Raw genomic sequence first — 16,610 nt, 5'->3', positions numbered from 1 at the left:
TCATACCCCATACCATCCATTCATGTATAATAGAGGCTGACTGACGAAAGTGTTTAGGACCACATTCTCATGGTCCATATCAGCCTCAGATAGAGCACAGAAGGATTGAATCCTTCTGCAATACTCAAGACCATCCCTCTTGAATTAATGAATTTGAAGTGACCCTAAATGACTTTGCTGAATTGAGACACCAGCCATGATGCTTGCCTCCCTACTTCCTCAACATATCCAATTCAGGATTTTTTAACCTCATTTTGGTGGGGTTTGCTTTATTCTTAGACCTCGGGCTGTGCTGAAAAAAGAAAGGACGTGCTGGTGTGTAAGATGCAGCCATTTCAAGTCACCCATGGCCTAATATGGAAAAACTGATCTATTTTAAGAAAGAAAGAAAAAAAAAAAAGCACATGATAGATTTTAGATAAGAAATAATTTGGAAATTATATTGAAAATGATATTTCTCCTGCTGTTCTTTCAGTCCTGCCAAGTGCCTTCTATAATTAATAGCTACTTCAGATGAAGTGTCTTTCTTTTGAATGTGCAGTATTAAACATTTAAATCCCTATCTGTAAATATAAGACTATGGCAGATAACTCCGTAGCCTTGCAGCTACGTGCTAATGTATATTTATGTTCTAGATAGGTATTTTTAGCAAGAACTACAAGTTCTTTCTTTATTAGATTACATCAAAGATCTATTTTATTTTAAATGTCTGGACTGTGCAAATATCACCTCTTTTTCCCCCTTTTCTTGGAGTTTTGCAATAATTTCTCCCCTTGTCTCTTCTCTATTACTTTCAGGCCCAATAGGATTAATTCACCTTCCATGAGAGCTATATGGGCTTATTTTTCTCTCTTTCCCTCCTTCCCTGGGAAGAAAAAATATATCAAATTAAAAGAGATCAAGCAGCAAAACATCTCCTGGTTTCCCACCTTGCAGCGTGAGCCAGGCTGCAATCAGGGCATGCCAGGATAACTACCACCTCTCACATCTATGCATGATTTGAACAATGTCCTGCTGTGACTTGTGGAAAGGAACTGCAAATGATCGCTGCTGGAAACCACGGCTCTCTAAGTATTAATCACAGTGTTTGTGCAGCACCATTGGTACTTTTGTGGGATTCAAAGCTTCAGGACTGAATGCAAGTCCAAATTTTAGCTTACTGAGACACTGGAATCATTCTCTCCAGTAGTTTTTTTTTTTTTTCCAGCAGTGCAGAGTTAATATCATTTTCTAACCTATATCACATAGTTTGGATAGGAAGTAGAATCATAGAATCATTTGAGTTGAAATAGACTCCTAAAGGCCACCTAGTCCAACTTCCTTCTAATGAACAGGGACACCTATATCTAGATCAGACTCCTCAGAACCTCATCCAGCCTGACCTTGAATATCTCCAGGGACAGGGCATGCACCACATCTCTGGGCAACCCATTCCAGTGCCTCACCAACTTTATTCTAAAAATCTTCTTCCTTATATCTCATCTAAATCTCCCCTCCTTTAATTTGAAATGGTTTCCCCTTGTCCTATCACAGCAGACCCTGCCAAAGAGTTTGACCCCTTCTTTCTTCTAGTCCCCCTTTACATATTGGAAGGCTAATATCAGGGCTCCCCAGTGCCTTCTCTTCTTCAGGCTGAACAGCCCCTGCTCTCTCAACCTGTCCTCATAGGCGAGGCTTTCCATCCCTTGGGTCATTTTTGCAGCCCCCTCTGGACTTACTCCGAGAAGTGAATATCTTTCCTGTACTGAGGACTCCATATCTGGAGGCAGAAGGAGACCTCCAGGTGAGGTCTCAACAACGCAGAGTAGAGGGGCAGGATCAACTCTCTCACCCTGCTGGCCACATTCCTTTTGATGCAGCCCATGATAGGACTGGCTTTCTTGGCTGCAAGGGCACATTACTGGTTCACATCCAGCTTCCCATCCACCAGTACCCTCAGGTCCTTTTTGGCAGAGCTGTGCTCTATCCTTTTTCCCCCAGCTTGTACAAACAGCTGGGATTGCCATGACCCAAATGCAAGACTTTGGCACTTGGCTTTGTTGAACCTCATGAGGTTTTCTGGGCCCACTGCTCAGCCCGTCTAGATCTCTCTGGATGGCATCCCATCGCTTGGACAGGTCGACTGGACCCCACAGCTTGGTGTCATCTGCAGACTTTCTGAGGGTGCACTCAATCCCATTGTTGATGTCACTGATGAAGACGTTAAAGAGCATCAGTCTCAGTACTGACCCCTGTGGGACACCACTTGTCACTGATCTCCATCCAGGCATTGAGCCACTGACCACCACTCTCTGGGTTTGAACCTGCAGGCGGTTCATCATCCGTTGAACAGTCCACCCATCCAATCCAATCTTTCCAATTTGGAGAGAAGGATGTTGTGGGGAACCATGTCAAAGGCCTTACTGCTAAACGACATCAGTGACTGTGCTGTCCTCCCCTTGTGATTCTGGGACTAAGACCAACAGGTTGCCATGGACCTGTACTGCTGATTCAGCTCAAGCCAGGTTTGTGTATACACTGTGTTTCCACAAGATGAAGAAATCTCTGAAGTGCTCACTCCACCTTTGAGTCATGGAGACCACAATGAAAGGCCACCAAGGCAAACAACATACAGCACTGACAGTTGGCTGGAGGCAAGACTCAGCTGGGTATACCAGTTTGAATACCCCCAGCAACTGGATATTCAAATGTCTCCATGAAATTTCATTCTCTGTTTTGCTTTGTTCTTTAATTCCTGAATGGATGAAAACTTTGCCTCCAGATTTGAACGTGAGTATTAAGGATCATACATCTGTAGGGCTGCCCCACATTTGCAGGATTGCTGGAAGGTGGTGGAAAAGGCAATTGCTAGTCCAGATAAAGCATAAGGCATCAAGGAATGCCCTCAAGTCTAGAGATAATATCTCTGTCTCTGCACAAAGCAATTGCTGAGAATCATTGAATCATTAAGATTGGAGAAAACCACTAATATCATCTAGTCCAACAATCAAAGGAGACAAGCCTGCAGAGGGGCAGGTAAAATCCTCCAGTTACAGCAGTGCTGTAGCCTCATGTTGAGGGGCTGCACATCTTTTTATGTCCCTTTAGAGACACTTATCTCTCTGTTCTATTTTATTCAGCCTATATTTAAACCTCTACCTCCATATGTCCACTTGACCCAGCGATGCAAAATTCTGCAAATACCTTTGAATCCCCTGGCAGTATTCTGCTTTTACTGGGGCAGTGGTTCTCACTGAGTTTAATTCCCAGAGACAAAGCAGACAGAATAAATAAAAGCAATAACAGAAGCAGAAGTTTGAAGTGAATTAAACTTTGCAAAGGCTTCCAGCTGTTCGTCCTGTGGCTTAGAACCAGCAGAGCATGAACAGATGAATATTGCTGTTAAATTTTGCACCTCTGACACATTGTGCTAAAGACTTGCCTAATATAGGAATGTATTACAAGTGCTCTGAGCTTTCTGCTCTATTTTCCACACTACATGCTTGATGCTTTGGCAACAGAGCTGCATCATCAGGGAAATCCCAGGAAGCAGGAGATTGTCAGTGCAGTGAGATGCAGGATGCTCATCACCAGCACCAGTGGCACAAGGAAGGCATTGGTCCCTACCCACAGCATCCTTGTTCACAGCCACCTACACTCCTTCTAGCACTGAGTTCAACTGTTTTCCACATGTTTCCTGCAAGACAAGGAAAAAAATCTCACTTCTCTCTGTGCATGCCCTACATAAGCATTCTGTAACCATTCATGGTCTTTTACCCTTCTACTGCCCTTCTCCCCCTCCTCTCCCACCAGCCTTTAATCTAGCTCTTGCAAGGAGTGTTTCTCTCCTCCTCTGTTTGACCTCTTCTTTAGCTCTCCCCCCTCCCTGGCACTTCTCTCCTTATCCAGACCTTGATGTGCAGAAAATTTTCCAAAGACATGGTGAGCACACAAGAAAGACACTGCAGGCTGAAAACTAGAGGATCCAACTTTATTCACTGGGTTCTCATCCAGAAAGCCCCCTTCTTACTCTTAGATTTTCCTAGATGATGTTTTTTTCCTAGATATCCACTGAGTGAAGCCACTGATTCTTCCCAAAGCTGAGGTCTGAATTAGTCATTACTTTTCCCTTCCTGTCATCCCTGCTGTGAAGGAATGGGGAAGGGCTGAGAAATAGGATACATTGCTAGGAACAGTCTGTGAAACATCTGGAAGAAGAAAGCTAGGCTCTGATTGCAATCTGAGCTCAGGCAAATGGCTGATGGCAGTTCGTTCTGCCCAAACTCTTTGATTTGCTTTTACTGGTTTAACTAGCCTCGAGTTCTTCATCCTGAACATCTTTTGAGCTTTTCAGAAATATGTCCCATCTCCATGCATGAAGACTGAGCCCTTCTGAACCCATTCCATATCTTATTCTGGACAAATTTAAGAGCCAGCTGCCTCCAATTGCATACTGCACTTTGTTGAGTACTGGGGAGGTTGCAACATCCATCTGGCTCAGGAGATAGTACCCAACGTGGAAAAAAAATAAAGCAAGATCCTGATGAAGAGTTGCTGGTATTTTGGGGATTTTGCATTAGGTTATTGTCACAGATGTACACTGTGTGGGAGCTGAGGAGATCCGTTGAGTCCAGTGTGAGTACAGCCCTTGCTCTTGCTGGTGTCACTCTCAAGCCCAATGTCACTGCCCAGTCCCTCATGCTACTCAGAGCCACCACTCTTTATCCACCTCTGCTCCCCAGTGAAGAAAGTTGCAAGATGAGATGTGGGTTCTGGGGAACAGAAGCAACCATAGGCGAAGAACATCTGTTTATATCAGCTGGAAAGTGGAAATTTGAGGATTTTAGTTCTGAATGCCCAAACTTTTCATTTGAATCCCATCGAATTCGCAGCACTGAAGATGGATGAAGACACACTTGAGTGAAGAAGTTTTCCCAGGGTATCTCAAAGTTCACAAGGTATCTTGGCAGAGAGAGGAGTAAGAATGCTTTGACTGGAGCACAGATACCCATCAACATCACAGAATACACTGGAGGAGCGTGCCAAAAACCATGGCCATCACACCCAGTGCTGCAGAGCTGCTTCTCTCCCCCTTGCTGCTGGTGTCGTCAGAGCAGAGGTCAGTGTAGCAGCATGATGTTGGTCTATTTGATCCTATCCCTTCATAGGTGACACACTCCTCTTCACAGCTTCTTGTGACGGTGATGTTGCCAAAAAACGGGTAACCTGGAATGGATGCATTGGAGAAGTAGAAGAGAGAGAACAAAATGGTGAAGGGAAGTGCTGGCTTTGAGCAACACTGCCTTTGTCCAATGGACAGAACTTGAAGGCACAGTGTTTATAGGTCAACAAAGACAAATAAAGGGGGGACCATCTTTAATACTTGTGCCTGTAATCCAAACTGCTCTTTGAAGGAGCAGGTCCCCTGGTTTTCCCTGCTGCCTCCCACTCTCCTTTCTGTTCCTTCCAAATTTATTCTAGTGCAAACAAATAACACAAGTTTCTGCATGTTTTCTTCAGGTGGGTTGCTCCTGCAATAGTTTTGCATAGTAAATGGAAATGTCAAGAAGCACTGGTATAATACTAGCATGCTGAAGTTGTTTTTTCCCACTGGTGCTAAGTGAGAATGTCTGCAAACAAGGAGTCCTTGTGCTTCTGCAATATGTTTTCACACATCTGACATTTCAGGATCTGTAATGCATAGGGGTAGGAAAGGCATAACAGAGTAAGTGGATTGAGTCCTGTGTGCTTCACTATGAAACTCTGAGTTCAGTGGACTTTTCTCCTGCTTACCCTGGATAAACCCACGTGGGTTCTTGCAGAGAAGTAAAGAATAACCCAGTCTGGGGAGAGGGAAGCATGGAGGAAGTTTGTAAGATTATTTGGTTCACAAAGGACTCATCTTGCTCCAAGATATTGGATATTGGATGCAGTGGATATCAGGAAAAATTTCTTCCAGAAGGAGTGGTAAGGTAGTGGAACAGGGTGCCCAGGGAAGTGGTGGAGTTGCTGTTCCTGGGGGTGTTCAAGAAATGTGGACATGTGGCACAGAGGGACATGGTTTAGTAAACATGGTGTGGATGGGTAGGACTAGGCTTGATGACCTTAGTGTTCTAGCACCACTCAAAGAAAACAATGAGACTTACCTAAGTCTACAGAGTGCAGAGTTGTTGTGCACACCTTGGCTCTCGGGGGACATTCTGTGGGTGTTCTGCACTTGGAAATGTCCATTGGCTCCTTGCATGTGTAGCATTGCAAGGACTGGGCTGCAGAGGGGAACAAAACATTTTTGAGTTGGTCACAGAAGCAAAGACAGCAAGTCTATTGTAGAGAATGTGTTATGGTAACTGCTTCATCCCCCCACTCAAGATGCACAGACCCTGGAAACAACACACAGCTGGAGGCAGTGGCAAAACTTGGGTAGGTCAAGGGCAAAGACCAAATCCCAACATCCAAGGATGAGGTTGATACTGCAGAGAATTGGGCATTATCACTGCTTCTTTGGCTCAGCAGCCTGAAAAGAGCAGATCTATAGGGAACTTCTGCTTGAGCAGCTTTAATAAAAATCCTTGGAGGGGTTTGGCCCATCAGCCGTTCAGGGACCAATCCATGGCTGTGACTGTTCACGTGCATTACAGCATGGTAGTTTGCTGTTGTTCTACAGACTCAAAGAATAAGGTAGTATCATTTCCTTAAAATGAATCAAATTTTAGATTTAGGGAACTGATCTGGCCTGAATTGGGACACTTTTGTGCATCCTGTGTAAGATGTGCTACAATACAGAGAGTGAAATAGCTCCTTCTGCTTAGAGCAGCATTCATCTGTAGTTTCTTCATCCACAAAGATAGTCACTGAAGTTGTACTTTCAGGGCTCCATTCTCCTTATTTAGAGGGTTTTCTGAACAGCTTATTAACCGAAAGTAGAATTTAAATTTCAGAGCTGTAACAGAGATCCTAAGGGTTGAATGTAGCCTAAAAACTCATTCAGGGGCTGCTGCTGTTTTTTTTGAAAGAGGTGATGCTACAAAGCGCTGGATGTCGACACAGGGACTCCTTTACATATGCAAGCCTTGATCACAGCAGTTGCTCAAAAGTCTTGCTACTAGACCTGTCCATTCACAGCCAAAAGATACTGAGTATGCATATTTTTCGGAGTCATGCTGGTGTGACTTCACATCAGAAAACAGCCCACTTTGATGTTTTCTGTGCTACGCATCTTCCAGCAATGCAGCAGCTGATGAACCACGCAAATGTATCCACTGCCATCTATTGATAAAACAGCAGAAAGATGATGTATTCTTGCCACTAGTTCTGCTTTAAAGAGAAACTCCTGGGACTATGCGATAAGGATAAGTATTTTTGAAGGCAGTTGCTTGAACAGCCAGTGACAAAATGGATTTCCAGGGCATCTGTTTCTCTTCGCACAACTTTCAAAAAACTCAGCCGTGCAACAAAACCTTCCTGATGCAAAATTTTCTCTATCCTCTTTGCAAAGATAGAAATAACTTTTTAGCTTGAGTTTACCCAATTTGAGGATTTTTGAGGATAGCTTTGGAATGATCCACAAGAGAATTTTTTTTAAAGCGTATTTTTGATATCTTAACATGTTGTGCACGTGGGAGAAAAATCAGAAAGTTTTTAACCTTGCAAATACAAGGATGATTTTGGGTGTGAAGGACCAGCTTGTGTATGGGTGTATACGTGGAGCAGTGCCAGTTCAAATCATCTGAGGAACTGGTCTGTGATATTTGGGTCGAACTGATTTCCAAACCTCACCATTTTGGATGGTGGACAGTACTGTATCATGTTTTCTGGAGGAATTAATTCCAGTTAAGAGCAGATTTAAGTGAGAAAACCATCATCCCTCTGCCACTTATTATTTCAGTGAGTCTATGTGGGGGCATTTCTTTTGTGGGAAGATTGTAGTAGAAGAGGAAAGTCCAGAATTGTCAGGACAAGAGCAGAAGAGATGAACTGAACATTGAGGAGAGTGCTATGTCCTGACCCAAGGCAAATAACCATTGTCCATCATTGTCCAATGACACTTTCTACCTCTTTGTTTTAAAATTCTGGAAGGTTAGTAATTTATCCTGGGCCATGTACAAGCATGTTCAAAGTACAGATTCATATATTCTAAAGAAACAAACACTAATTTCTGCATTACCTCATGTGCTTCAAGACTTGTAATATCTCAAAGCTTGTGTAAATCTTAAAATTTAATGAACACTTCTTTCATTAAACCAATACAACGCATGAAATACAGAAAAGTAATCAGTTATAGACACAAGTCAAATAGATCCACTTGTTACAGGCATATTCCTGAGCTGCAAGTGCTGTCTAACCCAGTTGCTTCCCACTACATCATCACAGAAAAGCCACATCTGCCTCAGCCTCAACTATAAAGCAAAGGGTGTTGATGCTACTCTGCCCCTGTAAATTTCTTCAAGACCAGTGGATGAAAACCTTCCCTGCCAGCTCCTTAGCAATGCCATTAAACCCAGAACAAGTCTGGATGGAAGCAGAAGTGTAATATACCATCTGTGAAGAGTCTTGAAAGGAGAAACAAAACAAACTAAAAAAAACCCCATACATGTACTGAAATGTAATAAATTACAGTAACTGTATACAAATATCTGTACCTTTCTTGATTCAGCTCTATGGTGTGTTGTTCAACCCAGAGCATGTAAGGAAATGAATTCAACCAGATTTGGGTTTGCTTCAGAGATATAGGGAAGGAAGAATGAGGATAAAAGGAATAAACAGTACAATGCAGCTTGAGGACAAGACTCAACACTTCTCTGCATAATGTTTGCAAAGTGTATGCCTTCCAGCATCTTCACCGGCAGACCTGTGGATGATCTTCATGTAGTAATGCCCACATGGCATTGAGAGTGTTCAACTCCTACCCAGGCTGCTTTTCCTTTGAGATCTGTCAGAGTCCCATAAAGCTGCCTAAGGATTTCTGGTGACCATGGGATAGAGGATGAAAGCCACAATGTTTGTGTCTCTCTAAGAATGATCCATTTAACAAGAAATGGAGATATTTGCAGTAGATCACAGAGAGGGAGAGAGGACAACAATAACTGGACTCTACAACCAGCTTGGCCGAGACTCTGATCCATTAGAGTCCATACCCAGACAGACCCAAAGGAATTTCCTATCTCTACCTATCGCCTAATATCTTGAAATTACTTTAAAGACTGAAATCTATTGGTTTCATTATCTTCACAAAGTTCCTGGAGTTATTTGTCATACTCTCACCCATTTCTGTCTTGATGTCTAAAGACCTCACCTGCACTTGTGCTGCCCTGTACCACGTGTTCTTCACCCCTTAGCCTTACAAAAACTAATGTCAGTCCCCTCCACCCTGAGATCCAGTGTGAATGGGAATGGGAGACTCATAGGTCTGCTCTCTGCTCTCTATGAGAGGCATCACAGTTCTCCCCAGCAGGAATGAATATCCCTTTTCCTCTATCTGTTAATATTCTCAAATACATTAAAACATCATTTGTTCTATCAGGTCTTTCTGAATTGCTGCCTTTCCCCTCCCCTCCCAGGCATTTCCCAGAGGGTCCCCATAGTGTCAAGAATGCAGCAGTCTTACCCAACTCTATGCATGCCAGGCCAAGCAGCAGCCCCACCAGAGGCATCTTCATGCTGAGAGTAGATCCGTGCAACTAGGGCAGTAAAGTTGAGCTGCTCCTGGGTAGCTTTATATCTCTTTCCACCCTCCACCTCCTCTTGATCCTGTGGGCGGATTCCCCTGGGTTTAACAGCGGGGAAGCCCAGCTCCAGCCTGGATTGGGATTTGCAAAGGAATGAGTTCCTGGAGAAGGTGACATCACCGTGATGAGCAGACTCCAACTATACCTCATCTCCTCTTCAGGCTTATGACCTGAGGCTGGTCCCATGGAAAAGCAAAAACAGCCTGCACTGCAAAGGTGCTTCGATAGGGAATGCGACAGGGTATGTTTGTTCCTTCAAGTCTGGCTCTGTGAGCTGAGATCCAGATTGTGTCATGCATGTTGAGTTGGGCAACATCAGGCAAGATGCAAGTGGCAGCAGGTTGGGCTTCCACCTGTGTTGGCTCAGCATCCCCAAAATTTGTGCCATGTTTTCATGCCTACTGCTCCCTGGGCTGGCGCGCAGGAATCTGGTGTGGTTGCATTTGCACAAAGCATGTCTATTTTCCCAAATACTGTGCAAAAACAACTCAGCTTCTGTCTCCCAAAGGCTTAGTTATGAATTGAGCCATAGTTCTTAGTTGCTGGGCATGGGAGTTACTGAAAGGCAGTGGAGGAGAGCACATTATGTGGAGCCTCCAACTCTGGGGTTTGGATACATCATATTGTTTCAGGTCCTGAGTTATCTTGACAGAGTAGGGAGCAAAGCCCAAGATATAAACTGTTTAGCAAGTTCTATTCTGAAGATGAGAAATAAACACAACATGGAGAACTGGACAATATTCCTACCTTCCATCCCTTCCCGGAAGGAACATTTCCCTTTAATGCATTTCAAGGCAAACTTTTCAAACATAATTTTTCCAAATCTTATACAGTATCTGTGGAAAGGGATTAAAAAGTTTGTGGTTAGGGAGAAAACGCCAATAGCATTTTTGCATTCTGTGGGAAAAATGCACTTTTTGTTGGTTTTGTTGTGATCCAGTGTGGAAAACCCCACCATTATGCAATTTCCCATAAAAGAGCTGAATAAGTTACAGTATGAAAATTTGTAATTCACTGTGAAGCACTCAGAGACTTCAGGGATGGGAGACAAGGTGAGCACACAGGTTGATTTCTTGGCCATGGGACCACTGTGATGATGCACATTGGTATTCTCACTATTTTATACCTCATTTGGGACTGATTTTCTTTTTTTTTTTTTGGATGGAGGAGATGGGGGGAAAGCACTGCTCCTCTTAGAGTTCACAGTAACTTGAGAAGCATTGCGAATGGAAATTTCCACAGTCACAGATAACACAAAGATGATCAAACAGCAGGATTGGTACTGTGCCATGGGAAAGGGAGAGAAGGACATGTACCTTAATGCTTGCTTACCAGTTGTTAAGACTGAAAACCATCATTTGTCTCTATTTTATCTTGCTATGCCATCAGAGACCAGGTATATATCTACCACAACAAAAATACCAACACCATCGCAAACATATTCATGGAGCATGTAGAAAAATTTCAACAAGGCCAAGTGCAGGGTGCTGCACTTGGGTCGGGGCAATCCCACAGAATTTATACAAACTGCGGGAAGATCATCTTGAGAGCAGCCCGGCAGAGAAGGACTTGGGGGTTTTGGTGAACGAGAAGCTGGACATGAGCCAACAGTGTGTGCTTGCAGCCCAGAAGGCCAACTGTGTTCTGGGCTGCATTAAAAAAGAGGTGGCCAGCAGGGAGAGGGAGGTGATTGTCCTTCTCTATTTGGCTCTTTTGAGGCCCCATCTCAAGTACTGTGTCCAGGCCTGGGGTCTCCAGTACAGGAAAGGCATGGAGCTCTTAGAGCAGGTCCAGAGGAGGGCCACTAAGATGATCAGAGGGCTGGAACACTTATCCTATGAGGAAAGGTTGAGGGAACTGGACTTGTTTAGCTTGGATAAGGTTCTGGTGAGACCCCGTTGTGGCCTTCCAGTATTTGAAAGCATACACAGGAGGGAGAACGGCTGTTTATGAGGGTGGATAGTGATAGGACAAAGAGAATAGTTTTAAACTGAGACAGGGGATGTTTAGATTAGATATTAGGAGGAAGTTTTTCACACAGAGGGTGGTGACAAACTGGAACAGGTTGCCCAAGGAGGTTGTGGATGCCCCATCCCTGGAGGTATTCAAGACCAGGCTGGATGTGGCTCTGGGCAGCCTGGTCTGGTGGTTGGCAACCCTGCACATAGCAGGGGGTTGAAACTAGATGATCACTGTGGTCTTTTTCAACCCAGGCCATTCTATGATTCCATGATTCCATGATTCTATGATTCTATGATTCTATGATTCTATGATTCTGTGAAAAGATTCTGTTCAGTGAAAGCCACTGTACCTGTTTGAATCCAGATCCTCTCTTGTAACTGGGCAGTGTAAGGCACATTTGAACAAGATCTTAGTTAACATTCAGGAAATTGGAAAAGGTCCAATATTGTAAGTATTCTAAGTAGTCATTTCTCAGTAGGTAAGCACAATGGGCTGGAGGATCTGCTATTCAAAATTCTATGAGGCTTCAAAACAGACTATGTGTGCATTGGTGAAATGTGCTTGAAAGGCGTTGCATACAGAGCCTTGGAATAAATCAGCATGGTTGAACAAGTAGTGATGCAAAAGGGAGGTTAAATGTGCATGTCCAGCTTGGTAGAAGTTGTCCATTCCTGCAGTGTTCAGATATGGGATACATCAGCATGCTATGATTGTTTGCCACAGGCCTGTGCAAAATTACTTAACATTGTCTAAGAGCTCAGAAGGGTTTGAGATCTGGCCATAAGGCAGAACATCAGGAAACTATTGGAGCAGGGGCTGTTAAAACTTCTGCAGACTATGCAGGACACAAATTTCAGAGAGAGAAAAGCTGGGAATCTGCTAGTAAAAATATCAGGGAAAGGGATCACCAACAAATATTAGATGATCTGAAGATAGCTGGGACCCCTAGGTGAAACAGAGCACTGAGAAAAATGACAAGATGGAAGGGAAGGGAAGGGAACGGAAGGGAAGGGAAGGGAAGGAAAAGGAAAAGGAAAAGGAAAAGGAAAAGGAAAAGGAAAAGGAAAAGGAGCCCAAACCATAATCTCGAGTCACACATCAGTCTGTGAGGGAGGCTGATTCTTGAAGTGCTGACAACTTCACATGGAATTTTATTGCTCTATTTCATGATAGAAAAAAAAAATGGAGATGGGAAACAATGGCATAACTGGGACAGCTGTGAGAGATGACATTGGAAAATACTGGCCCTCTTTATCCCAGGAGATCAGAGTTTTAAAGAGACACAATTTATCCATAAATGAATTGAATGAAGATAGCAGAATTTCAGAAGGAAAGGTTTTCATGATAAAACATCTAGAGCTGAGTGAAGACTAGCATGAGTTAAATGCACCAGTACAACATGCTGGGAGCCACTCAACTCTGAAGCTCTGCAGGAAAGAGCCTCTGTGTCCTTGAGTCCACCAGGTAGTACATGAGGTATGAACATGCCCTTGCCACAAAAAAAGGCTAATTGTGTTCTGGACTGTGTTAGTCAGGGCATAGTCAACAGGTCTAGGGAAGTGATCCTTCCATTCTGTTAAACACTGGTGAGGCAAACACTGGAGTATTGGGTCCATTTCTGGATCCCACAGTACAAGATAGACATTAATAGACACAAGATAGACTCCAGGGGAGGGCCACCAAAATGCTGAAGTGACTTCGAGCATCTGTCCTGTGAGGAGAAGCTGAGAGAATGGGACTTTTCTTCCTAGAGAAAATAAGGTTCTAAGGAATCTCATCAATATCTTTACATATTTTAGTGGAGGTTGTAATGAGGACAAAGCCAGGATCTTGTCAGTGGTGCCCAAGAGGAAATGAGCACCAACTGCAACATAGGAGATTCCATCTAAACATCAGGAAGCACTTCTTTACTATACATATGACTCAACACTTGCACAAGTTGCTCAGTGAGATTGTGGAGTCTTCTTGGAAATCTTAAAAATCTACCTGGGCATGATCCTTGTCAAACAGCTCAGGGTGTCCTTGCTCAAGCAAGGGTTGGATCCAATGGACCCAGAGGTCCCTTCCAACCTCAACCATTCTGTGAGTCTGTGGTTCTATGAAATTGGGCTGGAAATCAGAAGTACAAAGAATAATATCCCTTATAAAGCAAAGACAGGGTAAAAATCATGGTACTGAAACAGGTTGCCAAGAGGAGTTGTGGATGTCCCATCCCTGGAGATGTTCAAGGCCAGGTTGGATGGCGCCCGGGGCAGCCTGATCTGATGGATGACAACTCTGTTCATGGCAGGGAGTTGGAACTAGATGATCTGTAAGGTCCTTTCCAACCCAGTGACTATGATTCCATGGTATTGTAGCCTTGGCATTGGTCTGCCTGATGTCAATGTCTTTTTTGGGAACTGCTTATCAGGATGGAGTCTGCCATCAGGTTTCCAGATATCATGGTGATGGCAGGAATGTAGGAAAATATAGAGATTAGTGAATAGTGTGTTGAGTCATCTTCAGTTCAGCTTCTGTTATTCAGAGAGGGCAGATTTTTGCTAGGTACCATTTGGATGACTGTGTCTATGGGCTCTATTATCATAATCTGTGATTCAACAGTGGGAAAGTATGCTGTCCCTGATCATGTCTGCAGTGATGCTCAATGATGTGTTCGGTTAATCAAAGCTCTCACCTCCCAAGGGTGTGCACTAATAACAAGACTATAGGCTTGTTTGGGTGGAGTTGCTCTCCACCCTCCTTATGAAACTGGTCTACTGGATGGAAAGGAATGTAGATTTCATTGGGCTGGAGAAGGGTGAAAGTGTGAGCGTGACACAATTAGCACCCTTCCCTTAGGAGCTCTTTAGATCTTTCTTACTGGAATGGTTTGATATAAAACACAGGTGTCTCCACATAGGGGAGTATCAAAGAGATATCCAGAGTCCCAGCGCTGACTCAGTTAATGTGTGAGGAACTTAAACCTCTCTCTTCCCATATGTGTACTTTGTTTTGGTGATTTGAAAACTTCATCTGGAGATGTGAGACAGGAAATTGTACTTCTTCAAAAATAGAAAAGGAAATTATAGTCACGTTTCCCAAGTTGTACGTTCTGTGTCTTCAGCGCACTAACCTCTAGGCTAAAAATCAGGTGCACTTGTGGAGATGGAAGGAAATCCTCCACTCCCATTGAGTTCTTAGAGAAGGAAATGATGTCTCTCAGTCCTCTGAGAGAAAATGAGGAGTCTAGCAATGTGGACTCTGTACCTGCAGGTCCCTCTGTTCCCAGCTTCAAGGATGAATATAATCCCTTCAGACATTATCTTGCCAGCTGTGTTTCATCAACCCTAGGAACAGAAGTCTTCCAGGTATTTACAGAGGGCACGCAAAATGCCCAACACATGGCCCTGGGTTGCAGATTGTAGATATTCATCCTTTGGGAAGACAGGCATTGTGGGGTTCCTTTAACCTCTATCATTTCTACCATGGACTCAAGTACTTCCTAAATATATGTATCACTTGATGTACTCCCTGTCCCTGCTATGTCCTGAACCCACTGGATCTGTTCCAGATGGTACCCAGCCACACTGTGAAACACAGTGTGGGCCAAAGATTTTTTCTGGTATAATTCTACCATTCTGGTTGTGGGGATAAGACAGTTTAGCTATGTGGTATGAGCTGTGCCAGATGTTCTCAGAATCACAGGATGAATCTTTGCTCATTTTAAAGACTGACATAGACATAGCATGTATGTCACCTCAAATGAAAGTCTCCTGTGATTGTCGTTACACTGTGATTCCCCTGTCTGATGGTTGGTCCTAAGAATATGTGAAAGTCTTTGAGATGTGAACCAGAAGTACATGTTATGACAGGTGAGAGGACTTTGTGAATATGTGATTTTCCATCTATAAGTTGGGTAATTTAAAGCCAAGGCTGAAAGGTGCTGGGAGTACTCTCGGGAGCTGTTGTTGGCTTGGAGTCTCCAATGTCTTGATCTACTCTTTGATCCACTGATTGCACTGTCAGTCTTTGAGCAACACCCTGCAGCAGCTTAGGAGCAGACAACATGCAATAAATGGCCAGAATCAAGGGACTGGCATCTCCTTTCCTTTAGCAGGAACATTTTCCCTCTTGATTCTCCCTCTTAATTTAAGATGTTGTTTACTTTTGACAAAACTGGGGACTGGTAATGAGTCTGCAACTGATCACTCAGTCCACATCACTTTGTCACCACTTCACTGTCAGTACCTTTCACTGATTGAATTGACAACCATGTTATCAGCAAGCCTGTTCTTCAGGCTTTTGCTCGTGTTAATAGCGAAGTCTATCATCAGATACAGGCCTAAATGCCTTATCATGAGCTAGTCTAAATAAAAGCCTTGATAAATATTGAGAACAGCTTACTATGCATGTCACCAAAGGCATCCACTGTGATAGCTGGAATAATATTGCAAAGAAACTACTCACTGTCATTGGGATATGTGTGATCAGAGACATCTCCACAGGGATCAAAGCTGTGGGAGTACCAATTAACAGAAAAAGCAGAAGACCATAACCTTTGAAAATGTTCATGGTAGCAAACATATTGAAGTAAGTCACAAATCCTGAGTTAGGGACATCTGATCTATATTCTTCTATAGCTTTAGCAGGGGGGTTGGAACTGAGTGATCTTAAAGGTCTCTTCCAACCCAACCAGTCAATGATTCTATTCTATGATTCTTTATATGTCTCTAGAATGAATCACCATAAACATATTTATTTTTGCAGCCTAGTAGTGCACTATTATTCATATCTGCTCCAGACAATTGCCTCACCAAAACAAATGAATGACATTCTGGATTACCTGCTTGCTTTCACTGCCACTGAAAGGCACCTGCTGAAATTGTGGACCAGCTGACCTGGAATGAAAGTGTGCATCTTACCAGCTGCATCCAACTCCAGTGATAATGGAAGTGACAAAGTAAG

At 43.5% G+C, this 16,610-nt stretch overlaps 1 protein-coding gene across 1 annotated transcript; it reads right to left on the bottom strand.

Annotated features, from left to right (window-relative positions):
- Positions 1-3,942: 3,942 nt before the first annotated feature.
- LOC104910463 (secreted Ly-6/uPAR-related protein 1-like) lies at positions 3,943-9,674 on the bottom strand. Its single transcript, XM_010709351.2, has 3 exons — positions 9,584-9,674; positions 6,126-6,245; positions 3,943-5,205 (listed from the first exon to the last, which is right to left on the bottom strand). Exons 1-3 carry the CDS (start codon positions 9,633-9,635, stop codon positions 4,997-4,999), a joined length of 381 nt encoding a protein of 126 aa, XP_010707653.1. The 5' UTR covers positions 9,636-9,674; the 3' UTR covers positions 3,943-4,996.
- Between the last annotated feature and the right edge of the window lie 6,936 nt (positions 9,675-16,610).

This window comes from Meleagris gallopavo, chromosome 3 (assembly GCF_000146605.3).
Source record: "Meleagris gallopavo isolate NT-WF06-2002-E0010 breed Aviagen turkey brand Nicholas breeding stock chromosome 3, Turkey_5.1, whole genome shotgun sequence".
NCBI classification, from domain to species: domain Eukaryota; kingdom Metazoa; phylum Chordata; class Aves; order Galliformes; family Phasianidae; genus Meleagris; species Meleagris gallopavo.
This window is presented reverse-complemented; position numbering and strand designations above follow the sequence as displayed.